General features: G+C 37.8%; 2 protein-coding genes across 3 annotated transcripts in view; one reads left to right on the top strand and one right to left on the bottom strand.

The window, feature by feature from the left end:
- The window catches only part of LOC149775897 (putative methyltransferase DDB_G0268948), a 46,729-nt gene that overhangs the window by 20,745 nt on the left and 6,123 nt on the right, over window positions 1-19,861 (bottom strand). Inside the window, exon 1 of one of the 2 annotated variants that reach the window (XM_089942937.1) lies at window positions 9,377-9,519. The exons of the other annotated variant lie outside the window; for it this stretch is intronic. The gene's annotated coding sequence lies outside the window, so the exon portion shown is untranslated. Of the gene's footprint in view, window positions 1-9,376; window positions 9,520-19,861 lie in introns of those variants that run through there. 2 annotated transcript variants of the gene reach the window in all.
- LOC149775898 (uncharacterized) lies at window positions 1,339-17,452 on the top strand. The gene is made up of 2 exons (XM_089942935.1): window positions 1,339-1,585; window positions 14,713-17,452. The coding sequence occupies exon 2, from the start codon at window positions 15,727-15,729 to the stop codon at window positions 16,900-16,902; it is 1,176 nt and encodes a 391-aa protein (XP_089799061.1). The 5' UTR covers window positions 1,339-1,585; window positions 14,713-15,726; the 3' UTR covers window positions 16,903-17,452.

Below are 19,861 nucleotides of genomic sequence, written 5' to 3' on the forward strand. Positions count from 1 at the left end.
GCACACCTATGTCCTTGATACAATATACACAACAAACTGGATCAGAATTTGCTGAAAGGTCCCCACACTATGCTGATTATAAAGATCTGCTGTGGTGCAGATTTAATACTAATAGTAAAGGGGATATAACTCAATCAACACTGAAACTAACACAGCAAACTATTAGGACTCAAGGCATTCATTGTATCAAAGAGTCTACAATGGGTGAACATGAAATAGAATAATACTATATATATATATATATATATATATATATATATATATATATATATATATATATATATATATATATATATATATGGGTGTGTGGGTGTGGGTATGAACGTGGGTGTGGGTATGAACGTGTGTTTGGATGGCCAGGATTAGTTGATAATAAAAGCAACATTTTATTGACATTATTCTTTATAGCGTTTATTTTTTTAATCTGACAAACAGACTGTTTCATTAATGGAATTTCATTCCTTTTACAGACCTGGGGTTGGAAAACCTATACTGAAATTAGCACCTGATACTTTGGTGCGGAACTGAAAACACGTTTTCAACATGTAAATATAGAAAATGCTCATATGGGTTTCTCTACAGGGAAGCTTGCGTCAAGGATATATATACTGATAAATATAGACTTGATCATGATTATTCAAAAACATAACGTTATTAAACTGTTAAGATTATGATGTTTCAAAACGAATGTTTATAAATGTTTATAAAGATCTGCTGTAATAGTGTCGTAAACTCAGCCACATTTAGATCTATGAGGGAATATACACACCAGGCTTTCCTAATAACAAATGCTCATCAATTCTGGTCACATAGAACTGTAGTTTATATATATATATATATATATATATATATATATATATATATATATATATATATATATATATATATATATATATATATATATATAATGCAAAAGATGAAATCCTTAAAAGACACGTCTACGCGTCATAGGAAATACAAATACCAAATTGTATTCACTTATGTGCAAGAGTTGCTCTTATCTATTGGTTACAAGGCGAACGGACGGACGGAAAATATCTCTATGCAAGGCCCTTAACACCCGTTAATAAGTAAAAATTCAAATTCTCATTAAAAAAAAGAAGTTTGTTTATATAAATTTAACGCACAAAGGAAATGCTCCACACGTTTGTTACCCCACATGAACCCCAGAGCGGCAACCCTTATAATGTGATTGTCGTTCGATAAAGCAAATTATGTCAACAGGTATTTGAACTCGACAATAAAATTTAGTCTGCTCCCATCGGAATAGTGCATACTGATAATCGATCACTGCATATTATACAACAGGTCTTTATCAAATATTTTCCTTAACACTAAATACAACTCAAAATCGACTCGCACGCTTCATTTCGTCCCTGCATAAAGCGCTTGACGGCAAGGCTGACCTTGCAAATATATTCCTTCCACAGCTGACAACACATCCCGTAAGGTCAGGTTTGGATAGCCGTGTATACATAATGTGGTGAACTGTCCTTGAACAGGTGTAAGAATGTGGTTTTAACATGGAAACAAGACTGCTGTTTAAGCTGCAAAATGAATGGCTGAATAAGAAAGAATGGCAGTGGTATGTACATTTCCTCATTATTTCATTATTACGGCGGTGTTAAAAACATGTATTGTATGACAGGTACACATTCATGAGGAACTCGTCCAGGTAGACGACTATCACTGACAGGAAGATCGGTAGCCTTCAGGTAAATAAATAACGCCGAGTTTACACGTATTTGTAAGTCACTGCAACCAAATCTCTAATCAGTACAAACTTATGCAGGATTATGTTTCGATCAAATCATGCAACGATATGCGTCACTTGAAGTGGTATTTGTTATGCCAATACAAAATTAATTTAATTCACCGAAATTACCAGCGCGTTGGACACTAAAAGATGTGGGAAAGTGAAGGCTAGCGATACATTACGCTCAGCAATTTAAACGCTGTGCAGATTTTCACATGTTTCATCATGCTGTCAAATTAGAATGTTTGAGCATTATTTCAGTCGATTACATAGTTTCTGACTTAATTGGTGGTAATATATGAAAGCAGTTTTATTATATATTTCATAATGACATACTGATAATCAGTCGGATACCACATTTATCGTCAGTGGTGATATGACCTTGGAACTACTTTCTTTTTCCATCAACTATAAATATATCTGCCGTTTTGTATCTTATTCAAAGTTGTATGTCCACCCAACCACCGCCAGCCAACCCAACCCCAACCCCCCCTCACAAACATAAAACATACCCCAAAAGGAACTCACAATAAAAAAGTAGGCATCAATTTAAAAAAAAATTCCTCCACATGTATCGTTCAAACTGTAACTGAACTTGCACAACCTGTTTTCCTCCATACAACGGTGGTTATGCCATAGAAACACGAATTTCGCAATGATTTGTCTGCGATGACCTCTTGCCATGTACAAAATGCGCGTTCAAGGCATGACAATGATGATGGACTGTTAAGTGTCGCCTCACTTTGCAAGTTACAAATAACACAATTCCATGATAAACATTGATGAAAGTGTATTTAAGAAAAGTGCCAGAGGGATGGGGTGGGGTGATGTAACAGACAAACACAAGGAGTGATCTTATATCGTTTTAATCAACCATTTATGGAAATTAAATTATAATCCTACGTACATAAAAAAAGAAAAGAAATTTTTTTTTCAGTGTAGAATTGGTGAAATGTATCATCCCTTTAAATAAGAGCACATGTCTGCCACGGGTTAATATCCGTATGCCTAACACGTTAAGTACAAACAGAAAGTGTGTGTTCTGTGTTACTTTTATCATGGCTTGAATACAACAAACTGGATATTTGTATATGCTTGGAGAAAATAAGATTGATTGATATAGGGGTGGATGTTGGCAGCCCTGGTGACCCACACAGAGGATGTCCTCCAGTGACCGGGAGACCGTTTCGCTGATGTCTGCAAGCAGTTCGGGCTCACCATCAGCCTGAACAAGACAAACATCAGCGCGCAAGATGCCACAACTACCCCATCCATCAAAATTGACGGTGTCACCCAGGAAGCAGTCAACAACTTTACTTACTTGGGATCAACCATCAGCAACACTCTCTCGCTCGATGTGGAGCTGACAGAAGACTTGGAACGGCAAACACCATCATGGCCCGACTAATGAAGAGGGTGTGGGAAAACAACGCGCTGACAGGACACACCAAGATCCAAGTCTACCAGGCTTGCGTTCTCAACACCCTACAGTATGGAAGTGAGACCCGGAGTACCTACATGAGGCAAGAGCTCCGGCTCAACTCCTACCATATACGGTGCCTAAAACGCACCCTGAAAATCAGCTGGCAAGACCGCGCCCCACACAGAGAGATCCTGCAGCGTGCAAGCATCCCCAGCATGTACTCCCTGCTGAGCAAACGCCACCTTCGATGGCTGGGACACGTCCGACACATAGAGTATGGGAGGCTGCCAAAGGACATCCTATATGGACAGCTGGCCACTGGCACCAGATGAGTCGGCCGCCCCTTACTCCATTTCAAGGATGTGTGCAAGAGGGAACTACAGGCATGCGACATTTCATCGGACGGCTGGAAAGTGCAGGCTGAAGACCGAGACACCTGGATAATGACGGTCCGCAAAGGCATAGCAGTCGCTGATGTGAGGAGAGGCCAGCTGGCAGCAGAGAAACAAGAGAGAAAGAAAAGAGTGCGGCAGAAACCCCAGTTACTCAGACTACCCAGTACGTCTGCACCAACTGCAATAGGGACTGCCACTCGGGCATATGCCTGCACAGCCACAGCAGACTATGCCAAAATTCCAGAGACAGACGACAGTCCAAGGGCGCTACTCGCATGGTCTCCCGAGACTGAGCCGCCAATGATGATGATGGATGTTAGCGGCCCTGGTTGACATAATTTAGCTTTCTTGATAAGTGTGTGTGTGTGTGTGTGCGTGTGCGTGCGTGCGTGCGTGCGTGCGTGTATGTATGTATGTATGTACTATACAGTAAGTAATTACTCGGTACAGGTCATAATTATTTCACAGTGGTTAAGAGGATTCATAATACATCACGTGCATTCTTTTTAATAAGTACTTAACGACATCAGTCATTTAATAAATTGCTAATGAGATAGAAAGCAACCTTGAAAGTACAAGTTCTGATTGTTATGAAATACTTTCCGCTGTTAGTGTTTGCTGCATACTGATAATGGGACACAGCTGAAAAATGCAAATCTAAAGCGTTTAGTATAAAATGGACATTTCGTTTTCTTAATATTGCATTTTAATGGACATATTTTCATCCTTTTAAACTTCCGTATGTCGAATTCAGTGGAAAAACCATTGCTAATTGGATGATTATATTATTCTAAATTATTAATATTTGCACATCATGTCCTTTTGTGTGCTGAGATTCCTGGCAGTGTTTCTCGTAATACATGTTTTAATTTAGTTTTCCGCAAATCGTCTGAATAACATAAACTGGGTTAACTTTGCTACTTGATCATTCTGTTCAATATCGGCCATAATTTCCCTACATTACTGAGAAATCAAGGGTAAGAGCTATGGACTTCTGTCATTAGAGTCGGTGCGGGTCCATATTTTTTTCTTCTACCGGTTGAATTTGAGAAAAAGATTTTAGTTTTACTTAAAATGACAATATTGCCCTTCCTTAGTGTAACAACCACTCCGGTGGCCTAGTGGTTCGAGCGTCCGCCTCGGATGTGGGAGAACGTGGGTTCGATCCCCGGCCGAGTCATATCAAAGACTTACAAAAATGGTACTAACAGTTGCCTCGCTTGGCGCTCAGCATTAAGAGTTAGTGTTAGGACTGGTCGGCCTGGTGTCAGGATAATACGAATGGGTGGGACATCATGCTACATGTCTGCGGCATGATGCCACATTGCTAGACATCACTACAAACTGCCACACTGCAGACATCGTAGCGATATGACTGAAAAATTGTTAAAGCCACGTTAAAAATCCAAATCACACACACACACACCTTAGTGTAACTTGTGCTTTTTTAGGCTAAAAGAAGAAAAAGGACGGGTGGGGTGGGGTCATGAACCACTCGCACTCTTCTTCAGCCAGTGAGCCAGTGAGATAAAAGGATCTACACAATGAATATTCGGGTCAGTTAATATATTAGTCATTAAAACCCTCTTCAACCAATGACAACCATTCGTTTGACAAAAACAATGTCTTCCGGGTTCCTCCAATTACGCAGTCTATCGAGACATCGTCTCATTAACCTGAATATGGTATTGTATAATTAGAAACGAGCTTTAACTTAGACAGAACTATTTCTTGTTTAAACACTGTATCTGAACTTTGCTAGAATTTTACTACAACTGTCCAAACGTTTGGTAGTTGGTAAACTGACTCGTATGACATTGCAGCTGGTAAATTACCTATCCTTCTCGGTAGAATAAAATGAATTCACAAAATTTGGATGAATTACTTCAATGACGCACCAATATAACATATGGACAGGAAGTCGTCATTCTCTTCGTTAATTATAATCGTTAGAATCCCTGGAAACTGTAGATGTGCCCTATTTTTTCTTGTCGAGATTGTCATCTTTTCCAATTAACATCACGTTCACTGACTTGTATCATTTGTTTTGTCAAAGCTAAAGATCATGTTATGTGTACGGTAGACGTATACACGTGTTCTGAGAAATCTTAAAGAGACACAAGGTTAAATTGTACTAACTGTGAAAGTTTGCGCAGAGAAAAAAATCAGTGCACACGCATGTTGTGATCAGAATAGTACCCTGATTATTAAAATCAATTTCTTTTTCCTCATATCTTAACATTTTCAAGTTATTGTTCAGGCCACACTTTCAATGAACATAACAAAATTTCTAAGTTTTAAAACATCTTTCATATTACTTGTGCAGTTCTTTTCATTTGCTATTTAAAATACACTGTTACGATTTCCTCAATTTGAGGAATTTTTCAACTATTTATTCAAGATTTAAAAGGTTTCCATGTATTAAATTTTCAGACTAAAAGGTAGATCTGAATCACTTCCACTTCGTTTTACTCTTGACGTTATTCTATTCATACTTGTATGAGTAACACTGTTTGTTATCTTGGTGTAATACTTGTGACGGATTTTAATAAATCATGCAATTCTATGCCAGAATTATACTTAAGTTTGCGCATGCGTCTCAAAATCAAACGACAGGCGATTTATATTTTCTTGTAAAAATCAGAAATATTTCGGTTTTAGGAGAATAAATAAGGCTTTGGTATTCACTTAACTTTAAAATATACACGCTTTTTCCATGCTTGCATTCTCTGTATGGCCTTAGAATTGTGAGTAGGAGGTATACATAATGAAACGCTAATGTTGATTTACCGTCCTTTCTTCTTTCATGCAATTTACATTAGTGAGCACCAGAAAAAGGCAGCTGAAATTCACGACAAAAAAAAAGTATCTTTTTTGACAACAATTCGATCTTTACATTATGATGATTGAAAAACCTTTTAATCTGAGATAAAATAAGAGAGACTGTTTCTCACACAGATTTCATTTACCCATCTCCAGTGCTCGCAACCATGGACCATGACATACGGGTCTATCCCAAATCTATCAAGACTCCCACGTGATCTTTCTTTATATCTGCGTACGCAAATTGTTTTAAATATATTCTTACACATTAATACTTTCCCCTGTAAAAGTAGTGCCACTTTATGAACAAACATATTACCAAGTTTGGTGTAGCAAATAAGGAGTCACAGACGGGCGGACTGGTTCAGGCCCGGATTAAGGCGGGGGGGGGGGGACATTTAAGATAAGGGGGCCCTTACAGGTCTACAAATACATCCTCAAAACAGTCTTTAAGCTGTCCTTTATGTGTATACTTATTACAACAATATTTGGCTAAGTATTAGAGGGTTTAGATCTGTATCTGGTTTATTTAAACACGTACCCCTGTGCCCCATTTCCCCTTAATCCGACCCTCGATAGACTGACGTGTTATATTATTTTGAGACTTTTCTGATGGAATTATATCTACATATAATTTACTTGTACGCGTTAATTAAATATCAGCGTAACATTTGTCCTCACCGTGGCAAGAATCAATAACATTAACAGTTGTCAGTCATTGTTCTCATTCCAATCGACCGACATGTTTGCTCATTCGGAAAAAAATCACAAACTGTATATCCTATATCACCGTCGCCCAATATCATCGCCTGAAATGAGCATGCAACAAAAAACGAATCACGTTCAGAAAGTCACACGAGGTTCTGTTGCGAATATAGAACGTCCAGCATAAGACTGTCAGAATGGGTGAGTGTAATCGCTTCATTCCTACAAAATAAAACTTAGAAAGCTAACGTTTTACGATGCTAAATACACCTTATTAGACTAAATGACATTAACCACAAAATGTCTTATCCGAGACTTGGAAATTACAACAAAGAGTTGATCACTGAAAGCGTTTCCCAGGAAATGTCTTTTGAATTTCAGGCTGAAGTTTTTAAGAGATTATTCTCCTTTATATTACTGATTCAGATAAACGTATCATTTATATCTGACCCCGGGTGGCAGAGTGGTCTAAGGCACTCGCCTTTACATATCACACATCTCATCTCCGTCCGCGTGTAAGTCTCGGCTCCACCAAAGTGGGTATATGAGGAAGTTTTCTAGTAGCTTCCCATGGGTCATGGGTCGGTGGATTTCCCCGGGTTCTTCTCCCACTAAATATACTGGGCGCCATGTATAGCCTATCATTTGTTGAAAAGGGGCGTTAAACATAGAACCAAACCAAACCACTTTATATATGGTTCCCGTGGGTACTAGAATCCTGAAAAAAGTTTTGGAATTCAAAAAAAATATCAAGGTCCTTGAAAAGCGTGGGATTTCTCAAAACAATGCAATGTTTCGGAAAAGTCAGGAATTTCTGACAATTGAGTACAAACAATTGATAACTAAATTTCACTGAGCGCCAAGCATCGATTAAAAAAAAATTATTCGAGCATAGCAATTACGATTGATAAACGGCTTCATTTCATAGTTATTCTGGACTTTGTGTGGTTCTTGAGTTTTGTGAAATGACCTTGAAAAAGTTTTGGAAAAGTCATGGAATTCGGTTTTGCTAAGTCTGCAGGAACCCCTTTTATATCTGTTCAAAATGTGAGGAGTTAAAGAAATTACAGCATGATCTCGGCGTGGATCCTTCAACATACAAAAATCGCAATCAACGAAGTTTGAATGACGACCTTCTTTTCTTTAAGTGCTTATTTCTGAAATGTAATCTCTTTTGCAACTTATCAACACCGATCAATAAATACCAAAACTGGAAAACTTTCTTTAAATTTACACAACTCGATATCGTTCCTTTATTTTCATATGTCTCGAAGAAAAACGCCAGGAAAAATAATGCCATTGTATTGTCAAATATATCAGTTGACTAGTACTAAAATTTATAGCCTTATGAAATCATATCTATTAATTCAGTTTGTTATGATTTTGCATGAAACAGGTTAAATACAGTGGTGACTTACACGTCATGAGACAAGATAGACAACCATGAGCATTTCTCGTAAAGTCCACTGGTTCAATTATTTTAACTATGGTAGAGCTTGTGACAAACGGAGTGTTGAAAGACATTGTCTCTGTCAATGTCCAAAGTCCGACACTGTGAACATTTAATTAACAGTAAGCAACTCTGTCTTATCCAGATTTTAAAATGGTAATAATTTTAGTCATATTTAAAGGGGAAATACAGCGACAATTTTCTGGTTTGCACCTATTGCTTTGTAAGCAGATGGCGCCAATTATTTTCGGGCATTGGCCTCAGAGTCGAAGATTTTATAACGTGATTGTCTTTACGTTTGCCGGGTATCTGAAATCCAAACTCCACAAACACGAATTAGACTGAATCTTAACGGGGGGAAAACACGCTACACTCCCCCCATCCCCACCCCCAAAAAAACAAACCTTAATGATAAGTGTTCAACGCGTAGTTGAGTTTTTTTGTATCGAGTATGTTCCCTCAAGAAAATAACCGCTTCGGTGGCCTAAGTGGTTAAAGCGTCCGCTTCTAACACAGGAGATCGCGGGTTCGAATCTCGGCAGTCATATTAAAGACTTATAAAAATTGTAGTTGCAGCTACCTCGCTAGGCGCTCAGCATCAAGCACTTAATGTTAAGACTAGCCGGCCTGGTGTAAGGATAATGTGACTGGGTAGGACATGATGATTCATGTCAGCGGCTTCATGCCCCAGTGCTAGACGTCACTATAAAATGCCTCACTGCAGAAATCAAACATCGTCGCGATAGAACCGAAAAAGTCCATCGCTAAATTGCTTTAAAAATCCAAATCACACGAACACCCTCAAGAAAATAAAATAGACTCACACGCTTCAAGTCTTCTTTTCCTACAGCGCTTATGACTAGGTCAACCCGCAAATGTTCGCCATACCGTCTACTTCACAACCAGCAAAATCAGGTGTGTATATCTACCGTATTTGCTCGCTTATAAAACAATTCCAGTGGCAAGCTACATAGATCCAGATCTGTCGTCGTATAATGCACTGGCAGATATGGGTAGATGTAGTTTGTTGAAAGTAATTAGTAGAAAACAACATGGACCCTGTTCTTTTGGCGCATATCAAGGTCTATGTTATCTTAAGTTTTGCTCGTATTATGCGTATAGACGGTATGTACACTGAACTTTATCCTTACATCGATGTATGATAATATTGTTCCAAGATTGACAGGAGACTGCGGTAAAATATGTATTTATGTACATTAACAGGTACATATACCCGAGACAGGCAAGTTAACCAGACCTATCTCAAACACCGCACGGCAAGGTTATTTCTGTCATTAGGGAAGATTATTTCTATGTCATTAGGTCAAGTTTGTTTTATGGGTTTAACGCCATTTTCAGCACATTATAGGAAATACATGACGACCAGTATATGCTGTGAAGAAAAAACAATAGCAAGCACCACGGGTAGCTACTTGCAAACTTTCTCACACACACTCGACCCCACGCGGACATAGGTGAGGTAGCAGTAATCTGTGTAGGCATGCGCCTTAGCCCACTCGGCCACCCATATAACTTTTGTTAGTCTTAGATACATGGTGCTACAGAAATTGTAATTGTTACACAATGAACAATGATTCGTTTTTGCTAATATTGTATAGCAAAGCAGTCGTTGAAGTCATAAACGTCCAAAAACTTGCCCATTTTCTGAACCATGATATCTTAAAATATCATTCACTTTATGAATGAATCATTGCAAAGAAATCTTTCATCATCATGTATAAACCAGTGTAATATCTAGAGATAACGGGTAGGCAAGTGGTTCACTTTAAGTGTGCTTGAAGTTTTCATGCTTTATCCACGGTATTTGGACTATTTAAGCTAAAGTGGATTATTTGCACCAACGGTTCCTATCTAGGATGGGAAGTCAACAGATGAAGCTGAAGTTAGAAAACGAAATTTTTCTCATCACTAAAATCAATACAGCTCATCAAGGTTTGGATCGGTTAGTTTAATGAAGCGCCAGTATATCACCTATTGATTGGAAAACACCTTTCTCTTGGTCGAATGATTTATTTATAATCGGTAGAATCCCAGCAAAAAGTAGTTGTGCTCAATTTGTACCTGCCAAGTTATCTTTTCCTCAACATCGTCACATCGTTACATACGGGTATCTACAACGGATGAAGAAAGTGATGCTGCTATTTTTACTGTGGATGAATGAAATGCATGATAAATCTTAGATAAACTGATTACAACTATTTCTGCAGTCTGTCCAGTGACCGTATGTACACAAGTGTGAATACAGAAGGCTTGATTCGTTTCAAGAAAAAGGAGGGACGAATTTTCGAAGAATGGGGATATTTTAAAAGCAAAATGATGAGATTTTTGTAAATTACTGAAAAAAATAAAACCTTTATTTGACTTACCGTCGTAAATTCGTTCCTGCTGGTCTTTTTATTCCAGCTTGCTTAGACATTCGTAAAACCCTGCTCCATGTCATAGAGACCATGTCAACTTACAACGATAGGGTCGTACATATTTAGTGTAACCGACTTTCAACATAAAACATAAAATAAAAAATAACTTAGGAAAAATAAAGAGTCGGACAAAAAGTAGAAAAGTAGGAATAACTACGGCCGCTGGAAAATCTGCGTATAGCAAAGAATCAATATACATATATCGTGTACTTAGGACAGTGCCTTAAAACAACAATTAATTTGCATATCTTGAAATTTTGGACGGTGTGCTTTGAAACTATTACTACTAATGTTGATTTATTGCCAAAACTTTTATTGCAGCTTTTATGATGGCACTTGATAAACCATGCGAATTATTTCCGTGATTTCTTTTCATTTTGCAACTTATGTTTTGAAAATTCTACATCATGTGATTTACATAATCTAAAGTGACATTTTCTGAAGCAATAATTAAAATATTTCTTAAAATTAATATTTACAACTAGCGGCTCAAACAGGCTCGACTGGCCAAAACGAATGACCTGAAATTGTTAACTACTCAGTGTTGAAACCATGTTTAGCAATATAAAAGATAAATCCGTCAATATGACAATCCATTCAGGAGGATTAACGACGCTAAATTTTCAGATTTTCAAAAATGTCTACCATGGCAACCATATTGGAGGTTATTCGGCACCATTTTAATTTAGAACCAATTTGATATATAATAAGTCTTACGATGGAACTGCGTGCAGACATTACTTTCCACTGAGGTGTAGCGATAACAAGATTGTCAATACTGCGGTCATATTAGATGTCAGAATCACAGCATCGAAAATGTCTTGTAGTAAAAAACAATATTGATACGAATTTCAATTCAGACATGGTGCCCATATTGTATGTCAGATGGGTATCATGTTTATTTAGGATCAGCTAGACATTATAAGAAGTCGTCTAGTGAAAACCCCATGCTGATACTACCATTCATCAGAAGGAATAGCTATGACAAAGATTTTCAAAATGGCCGCTGTTGTGGCCATACTGCATGTCCAGGATGCACCATTTTCATTTATGACTGACTAGATTATGGGATGAATATGTGTGCTTAAAGTGTCATGGCAATCGTACAAGTAGTTTAGGATACGTAGCGATAACAGCCTCGTACTAACGGACGAACGTTGGACGACGGACGAGGAACAACATTCTACCCCATTAGCCCTTCTGGCATATCACAAGTAAAACCGACAACGGTTTTCGAAATATGACAGAGGTTCATACCCATAAACGTTATGTCTCCCTTTATGCTAGTGAAACAATTTTTAAGACTTTACAATATGATATTTTCTATGTAGCAGAATTGTTCTCATTCTCTGACATTTTTAGTTCACTGTCGTTTTACCCATGTTATGTCACACGCATTTAGCTACCGCCGACATTTTTAATTAACTGTCGTTTTACCCATGTTATGTCACACGCATTTACCTGCCGGTAACATCTTTAGTTCACGATCGTTTTACCCGTGTTATGTCACATGCATTTTTACCTGCCGCTGTCCGGAGTGCTGCTGCATATCATTTCATAGAAAAAAACTTTTTACCTATCGATCGGCGTTGAATTTATTGACATGTTAAAAGAAATTATAACAGAATACTGAGAGTTTCAAATACAACTCTTAAATGAAACTCTGTCAAAAATTGCTGGTACAACGTAAGTTTTAATGGAAGACGCTTTCATGTAACGTAAACAATCTAGGAGAAATACTACACAAATGACTGAATATATAGTCGCTACAGTGCTGGTTCAAAGTTAGTAGCTACCCCGGCGAATCGTCAGCTACGGTGGTGTGTCTTTGTGCAAGAAGGCACTTTACTCTACTTGCCTCGGCACTAAATAACTTATATGTGTTGTTGTGCCGTAAAGCACCAAACCAAATACCATTATAAATCATTGGAAGTACGTTGTTTATAGATTTTCAAAACCTTTCAGACATTAACATCTAACAGACAAAAATGCTTCTAAAACAAATATTGGGCGAGGTTCACAGTCAGCAGAACTAGTTAAGGTCTTCGCACTTATAAACACCTACATTTGTCTTTCGTTCTGTGTCCCAGCTTTCAAACAAGAGCTCGCTAGTTCGAAACTCGCAGCATCATCCCACTTGTTCTGATTTTTACAAAACTTTTTTTTGTATTTTAATGTTAAAATTTGCATTCAAACTCGCTCATCACAATTTTTTAATCTTTTGTTTTACTTTTTATATTCCCGTCCTATGACGTGAAATTTAGCTTGGAGAAAACTACAAACTTAGAACCAGTCAGGGCTATATTTCTGTCTGTTGTTACTGAAATAAATAAACTAAATCATCTTTACCGTGACAAACTTTCTTTCATTATTATCAGTACATTTTAGACAGAAATAAAAGAAATATATGTAAGGTTTGTACATTACTGAATTTTCAAAAACAAGCAACATGTCGATCGTAAAGTTCTCACGTTTTGTTAGGAGTGCCCCACGCTTTTTACATGTTACCAGTATTCGATATTTCTTGCAAAATGTCATACGCAATTTGGACTGATAACGTTCTTGCCGCTCATTTCATGCTATGTTTATTCATGACGTACATAACCTTTTCTGAATGAACTTTCATCTTTGCATGCAAGTATTGTTGCAGCTTTTGTTAGAAAGGACACAGCCAGTCTAGTGAGACGATACTACTTCCGTCAGCCGATATGAACTGCGATGCCGAAAGGAGTTATTAAAATGACAATAATTAAAGTCTGGGGAGTTACATTTTTACATTTAGGAGAAATGAAGCAGCAGAGTATGGTGACTTCAGATTATATAATGTGTCCAGAAAATAATACTTCAAAAGATGAATAGCACTGAACACCAGGCTTATTTGGAGCTCCGGTAGTTGTCAAAACCAGGGAATACACACCAGTCGATGGAGGGGGGTGGGGGTGCGCAACATGTATTCACAATAGCAGTATTTGATATTACTGGCGAGTAGAAATTTCCAACATTCAATAGGAAATATTAGAACAAACGAGATTATTGACCTTTCATGGTCGTACATTTACTATAATAAGTTATGACTGAGGGAAATGACCACAGTAATGCTTAATTGTCTATAACATACATACATACATACATACATACATACATACATACATACATACATACATACATACATACATAGTCAAGCTTGTCACAAAAGTTACCTTTATTAAGTAACCACTTATCTTAAACAGAAAAAAAGTATGTTAATTGTAGAAAGAAGCATCTATTGAGCAACCACCTTCCTTGTCGGGCCATTTTTCTCACTTGTCAGAGGATGCTACCTAAGACCTAAGATATGGTTAACATTCGATAAATATCTAGATAGATAATTTGGGGGTGGGGTCGACTACCCAATTATTGTTTTATATAATATACATTCAGTTAGTGTAAAATATATATTCCCTTAGCATATGGAGAAAGACAATAAGCTTCATTGCGTGAAAGTCAGTATGACCATATTTATTAAGAAAAGTTTATTAGGATAAAACTATTTACTGTACTTATCAATTAATATTTATTTCATTCTAGACATGTATGACATAATTACATAATCTGGCTATATAGGTAGCATACACTGTCAATGCAAAATGGCGTTAGACATTAGTGGTGCCTTAAAAATGTCAAAGAATTCTTGCATGTTAATTTTTGAAAAATTTATTAAGAATATATTTTTTCCCTTACAGGCCGAGTTCGTAGTTTCCTGAGCAAGGAGAACTCAAGGACATATCAATGAATCAACAAGCCCAATCATGTGAATTGTTCTTTTTAAATCTTACGGCTGTTACGTGCCATTGTAATGCCAGGATTGTAATGATATCCCATTAAACCCAATGCAGACATAACCCTAAAACTTATTAAGTGAGCAATTTCAAACACTTTTAGACAGCTCTTACCGGTGTGTGAATAATGTCTGAAATTTCAGTGCAGAATGCGCCGTAGAAAACAATGGCTGAAAGCAAATATTGATCTTGAAAAAACAATTGTGTATGGCTTTTCACGATAGAGAAGTGGCTGTCATATCAGTAAAACAGCGGTACCAGTTAAGTCAATACCTAGATAGAACAAATTCTTTTAAATAAGATTAAAACTGCTGAATAAGCATAATATTAGACTCGTTTCGGGTCAGACACTACTGTTCTTCATTGATTTTGATATAGAGCTCTTCATCTCGAGAAATCGAAGTATATGAAAATAAGGAAGGCGAACAGAGATGGTAAAGAGTAAGAAGGACTACTGGAGTAGCCGACACACTGACATGGAGTTGTTTCTTTGTTAATATAGAAAAGGAATTTTTTTATAAACATCTGGACATCTTCACAGTTCGTAATGAAGACCAAAAACGTTTCATTCCCAGAAAAGACAACACTGAATTCATAAGTTTGCGACTTTATTATGATAGTGACATCCCTCAGTGAAGATTCCATATATTTTCTATGCCAGTGGATTTTTATGTGGATATTGCACTTTCAAACACGAGCTTTGCAAACACTCACAAGAAACACAAATCTGCCTGCTGGGAGGTTTTTTCCCGCAATTTACAGAGACTATCATCAGTGTATCCTTGTATTTTTTCACATTTGCTTTATTGTGTGCAGAAAAACGAAAAATTATACAGACCAGCAAATCAAAACAGTTATTTCACTGAATGGTGTTTATTCTATTTTCTGTACTGAAAGACAAATCAAAACGTAAATAAAATGTCTGCACCATGTTCCGTTGCAGCTATTAGAAAGCGATGCTGCAGCGGTCCTGTGATCACGTGCTTACTGACCTTGAATCTGGTTGGAACGTTCATAATGATATTACTACTCATGGACGTGAGGAAGATACACAACCCTCTGTCATCGCAGGACAGGTTGCGGAGATTGTATGAAGAAAGGCAGTTTTTACCAGTTTTTGAGGGTGTTCATTCTCATAACCGAATATTCACAGAAAACGGTACTGATAAAGATATATTCGAGGAGCAAGAACCAGAGAAGGTATTGGATTATATACCTCCAGTGCCAAAGATTTCCGATTCTGACGTTGTTCCTTCTCTCACAAAAGAAATTATGGAACAGCATTTGGAACTACCAGATAAAAACTATACCGATACTATTGTGATATTCACACCAATGAGAAATTCAGCCGAACATTTAGCAACTTACGAAGCTCAGCTGGCAAAACTTACCTATCCGCATCACCTAATTTCACTATATTTTGGCGAGGATAACAGTGATGACAGGACATTTATAATAGCAAAGATGCTTGCCATGCGACTTACAACAATGCATGGATTCAAAAGGTCTAAAGCATTTCATTTCAATATCACCGGAGGGGTGCACGGTGTCTGGGGAGATATTCACGAGAGAACAATGCAGTTTGCTAGACGAAAGCACCTTGCCAAATCCAGAAACATGTTGCTGCATCGAGGATTAAAAGATGAAAAATGGGTGTTATGGATTGACTGTGACATTTCACAGCTTCCTAAGGATTTGATTCAGCAACTGTTATTTGCAAATAAGGATGTTGTATCACCATGTTGCTTATTTAGGTATAAAAATTTTAAACGAAATTATGACAAAAACATTTGGCGGGAGACAGACATATCACTGGAAGACCAAAAGCATATGTCACGTGACCAGCTCGTATTAGAAGGTTATGGTCCCACATCACGAATTTATCTCCCCGACCTACGGGCTGAAGGGAGGGTTGTGCCAATTGACGGTGTCGGCGGCTGCGCCTTACTAGTAAGATCAGACTGCCATAGAAAAGGACTTGTATTCCCAGAAGATGTTTATGAACATGTCATTGAGACTGAAGGCCTTGCAAAAATGGCCAAGAAGATGGGATATAGTGTTTATGGAATGCCTTTCGTTGAAGTATTTCACTGATATAATAAACGGTTGCATTTGTAAAAACACTTGAATTTCTCTTCACATCAATGACAGTAACACTCAGTTTGTAATTTAATCAGGAAAGGTTTAAAATCAAGGTTAAAATGTAGTTCGTATATTAAATGCACTGCATTTAATGAAAACAGGTTATCTCGGTGTTCAAAGTTCAGACCGTCAATCCAAGGTTTATATAATCATATTAGAATAGTCTAAAGTTCACTAGGCTGATACGTAGGAATTATTGAAGTCAGCTGAAACACACACACACACACACACACACACACACACACACACACACACATTTGGGGGAAATAATTAGTTTGATGTGGCTAATGAATACGTCTTGGCCTGACGGCCTCGTCGTTCATTTACTCTATCTCAAACTCTTTTTATTCACCGACTCAGAGCAAAACACGAAAGCGGTTCTGTATTACATACACTCTAACGCTTCGAATTATTTTAGCTTTTGTATGTGAATGAAAATCAAAACAAAAGGGTATTCATAAAAGATCGATTCACAGTATTTAATAAATATATTGTATTATCACTGTAATGCAGTCTTGATTGCCACATCACGTAGTGTTGTCAACATAAGAAAATCCGGTTCATTACAAGTCCCTTACATGTCGGTATCAGAAAGTCAGGATCATAATGCGGATTTTTATTACCCTTACTATGATAATATTTTTGTTGCATCAATTTTAGATAAATGAATAAAATCCCAAAATGTAACTGAAAAAAAGAAATTGCTTAAGATTTCTACGTTTCTGATATGAACATATTAACCCATGAACAGAATTTAATTTTGTTTTAACAGCAGATGTGCGGATGAATATTAGTTTTATGAATGAAACGTGTATAACAGCAATCACTCGTTCTTACATCTGTCTCACTCCATCTCAGGATTAAGAAGACCGCTCCGGTGGCCTATTGGTTAGAGCGTCCGCCTCGGATGCGGGAGGTCGTGGGCTCGATCCCCGGCCAAGTCATACCAAAGACTTGTAAAAATGGTACTAACAGCTGCCTCGCTGGGCGCCCATCATTAAGAGTCTAAGTGTTAGGACTGGTCTGCCTGGTGTCAGGATAATGTGACTGGGTGGGACATCACGCTACATGTCTGCGGCATGATGCCCCAGTACTAGACATCATTATGAACTGCCACACAGACATCGTAGCGATATGACTGAAAAATTGTTAAAGCTACGTAAAATATCCAAATCACACACAAACGCACACAATATTAAGAACACGAGTTCTGAGGCATCTGTGGCAGCGGACCCATTATGTGTGATTTATGGCGTTTGTGCAGTCATCAAATTTGTATTTCATAAGTTAATTTTATATCAGAGACTCCGCTGATATCGTTTGAACTATTGGGGTGGGGATGTGAGAGGCTCCGATGGGGACTCGGCATGGCGGTTACCAATTTTCTTTTTACAGTCATTTACAACGGGACTTAACATATTGTTGGAACTCCATTTGTATATCCAGTGACGCTACGGCATAGTTATTAACGCTTGTTCCGCTGTAACTAAGGAATCTTGAGAAGAATCATGGGCACCCGCACACACGGCGGGTCACTTGACCCTCACCTCTGGATTTCACCTCTAAACATGTTTTGGCCTAAATCCGTAAATCTTAATAGCTGACCACTACATGCCCCCACCCGCCCAAAATAATTCTGCGGCTGCCCGAAACCAGAAAAAGTCAGTATCGTTTGCCTCCGGTTGATATTTGTCGGTAAAATTCTGGCTCATTACTCGGAGGAAAAAGACAGGTTGATAATAAAACCATTGATTACACACCTATTTAATCTTAGTTATTGATCCGGCCTTCGATACGGGTGTTAATTACTATGTCTTCATTTCGAATAGAAACTACAAATAATTCCAAACTAATTGTAAAACTGAAGTTAAGTAAAGAGCCTATTCGTGTTTTGGCTCGTTGTAAGGGCCTCGACGTATCCGTTAAGACTGTTCTGATATTTATTTTTTGTTAATATCACGTCATGATGTCACAAGTTAAAGCCCACCGCTTATCATGCATTTCACTAACTAAAGTTAGAAAGAAGTAAATGATTAGTTCCAACAACAAAAAAGCTGTCTGACATAAACCGTTCCGATATAATCAAGATGTTCGGTTTAAACGACGTTCAAATATTTGGTTTAAAACTACGAGGTGCCACCCCTTGATTCAGTCAACGATGTCGCACTAATTCTGTTCTTTTTCGGGGTGCTCCAAAAGATGTGGTGTGATACATTCGACAAATTCCGCACTAATTCTGTTCTTTTCGGGAGCGCTCCTAAAGATGTGGTGTGATACATTCGACAAATTCCGTTACAGACTAATCTAATAATAACAACATTCGCGCGTGGTGTACAAATTAATTCGAGGTGGGGAGGGGTGAAAAGAAAATGCGTGCATTAGCTAAAAATAAGACTCGGGTGAATATTGGTGATCAGCTGGGCGCTGCCATCTTCGCTAGTCAAGGTTCCAGTAACCCTATCTACACCTTGGCATATCGAACAAATATGTTTTGCCATCGCATTCAATCAAAATTAAGATGTTCACTGTTCCTACGTCATCGAGACAAAGGGAGCACACAACTTGACTGGACTAATAAATAAGCATTTTTTTAGTGTCGGTACGTGTTCGCACAAATAACTTTTACTTAAATGCACCTGTAATGGCTTTGCTCTTGTACATAGTCATACTTTCGATGTTAAACTTGCAAAGTATCCTTTTTAGGTCAACTGCAACCACCGTTTCGGGCCGATGTACAATGCACCACGCTATTGGTTAGTTGGCATTACATACTAAGGGAGGCAACACATGAAATCCAATAGATGTCGCTAGAACAAAGCACAACTATAGCTTTTCAATCCGCCAAAGTGTAGATAGGGTTATTTGAACCTTCTCTAGCGAAGATGACTTGGGCTGAAGATAATCGCAGCGT

Source organism: Sinohyriopsis cumingii, chromosome 19 (genome assembly GCF_028554795.1).
Source record: "Sinohyriopsis cumingii isolate HCF-2022 chromosome 19, ASM2855479v2, whole genome shotgun sequence".
Taxonomy (NCBI): Eukaryota; Metazoa; Mollusca; class Bivalvia; order Unionida; family Unionidae; genus Sinohyriopsis; species Sinohyriopsis cumingii.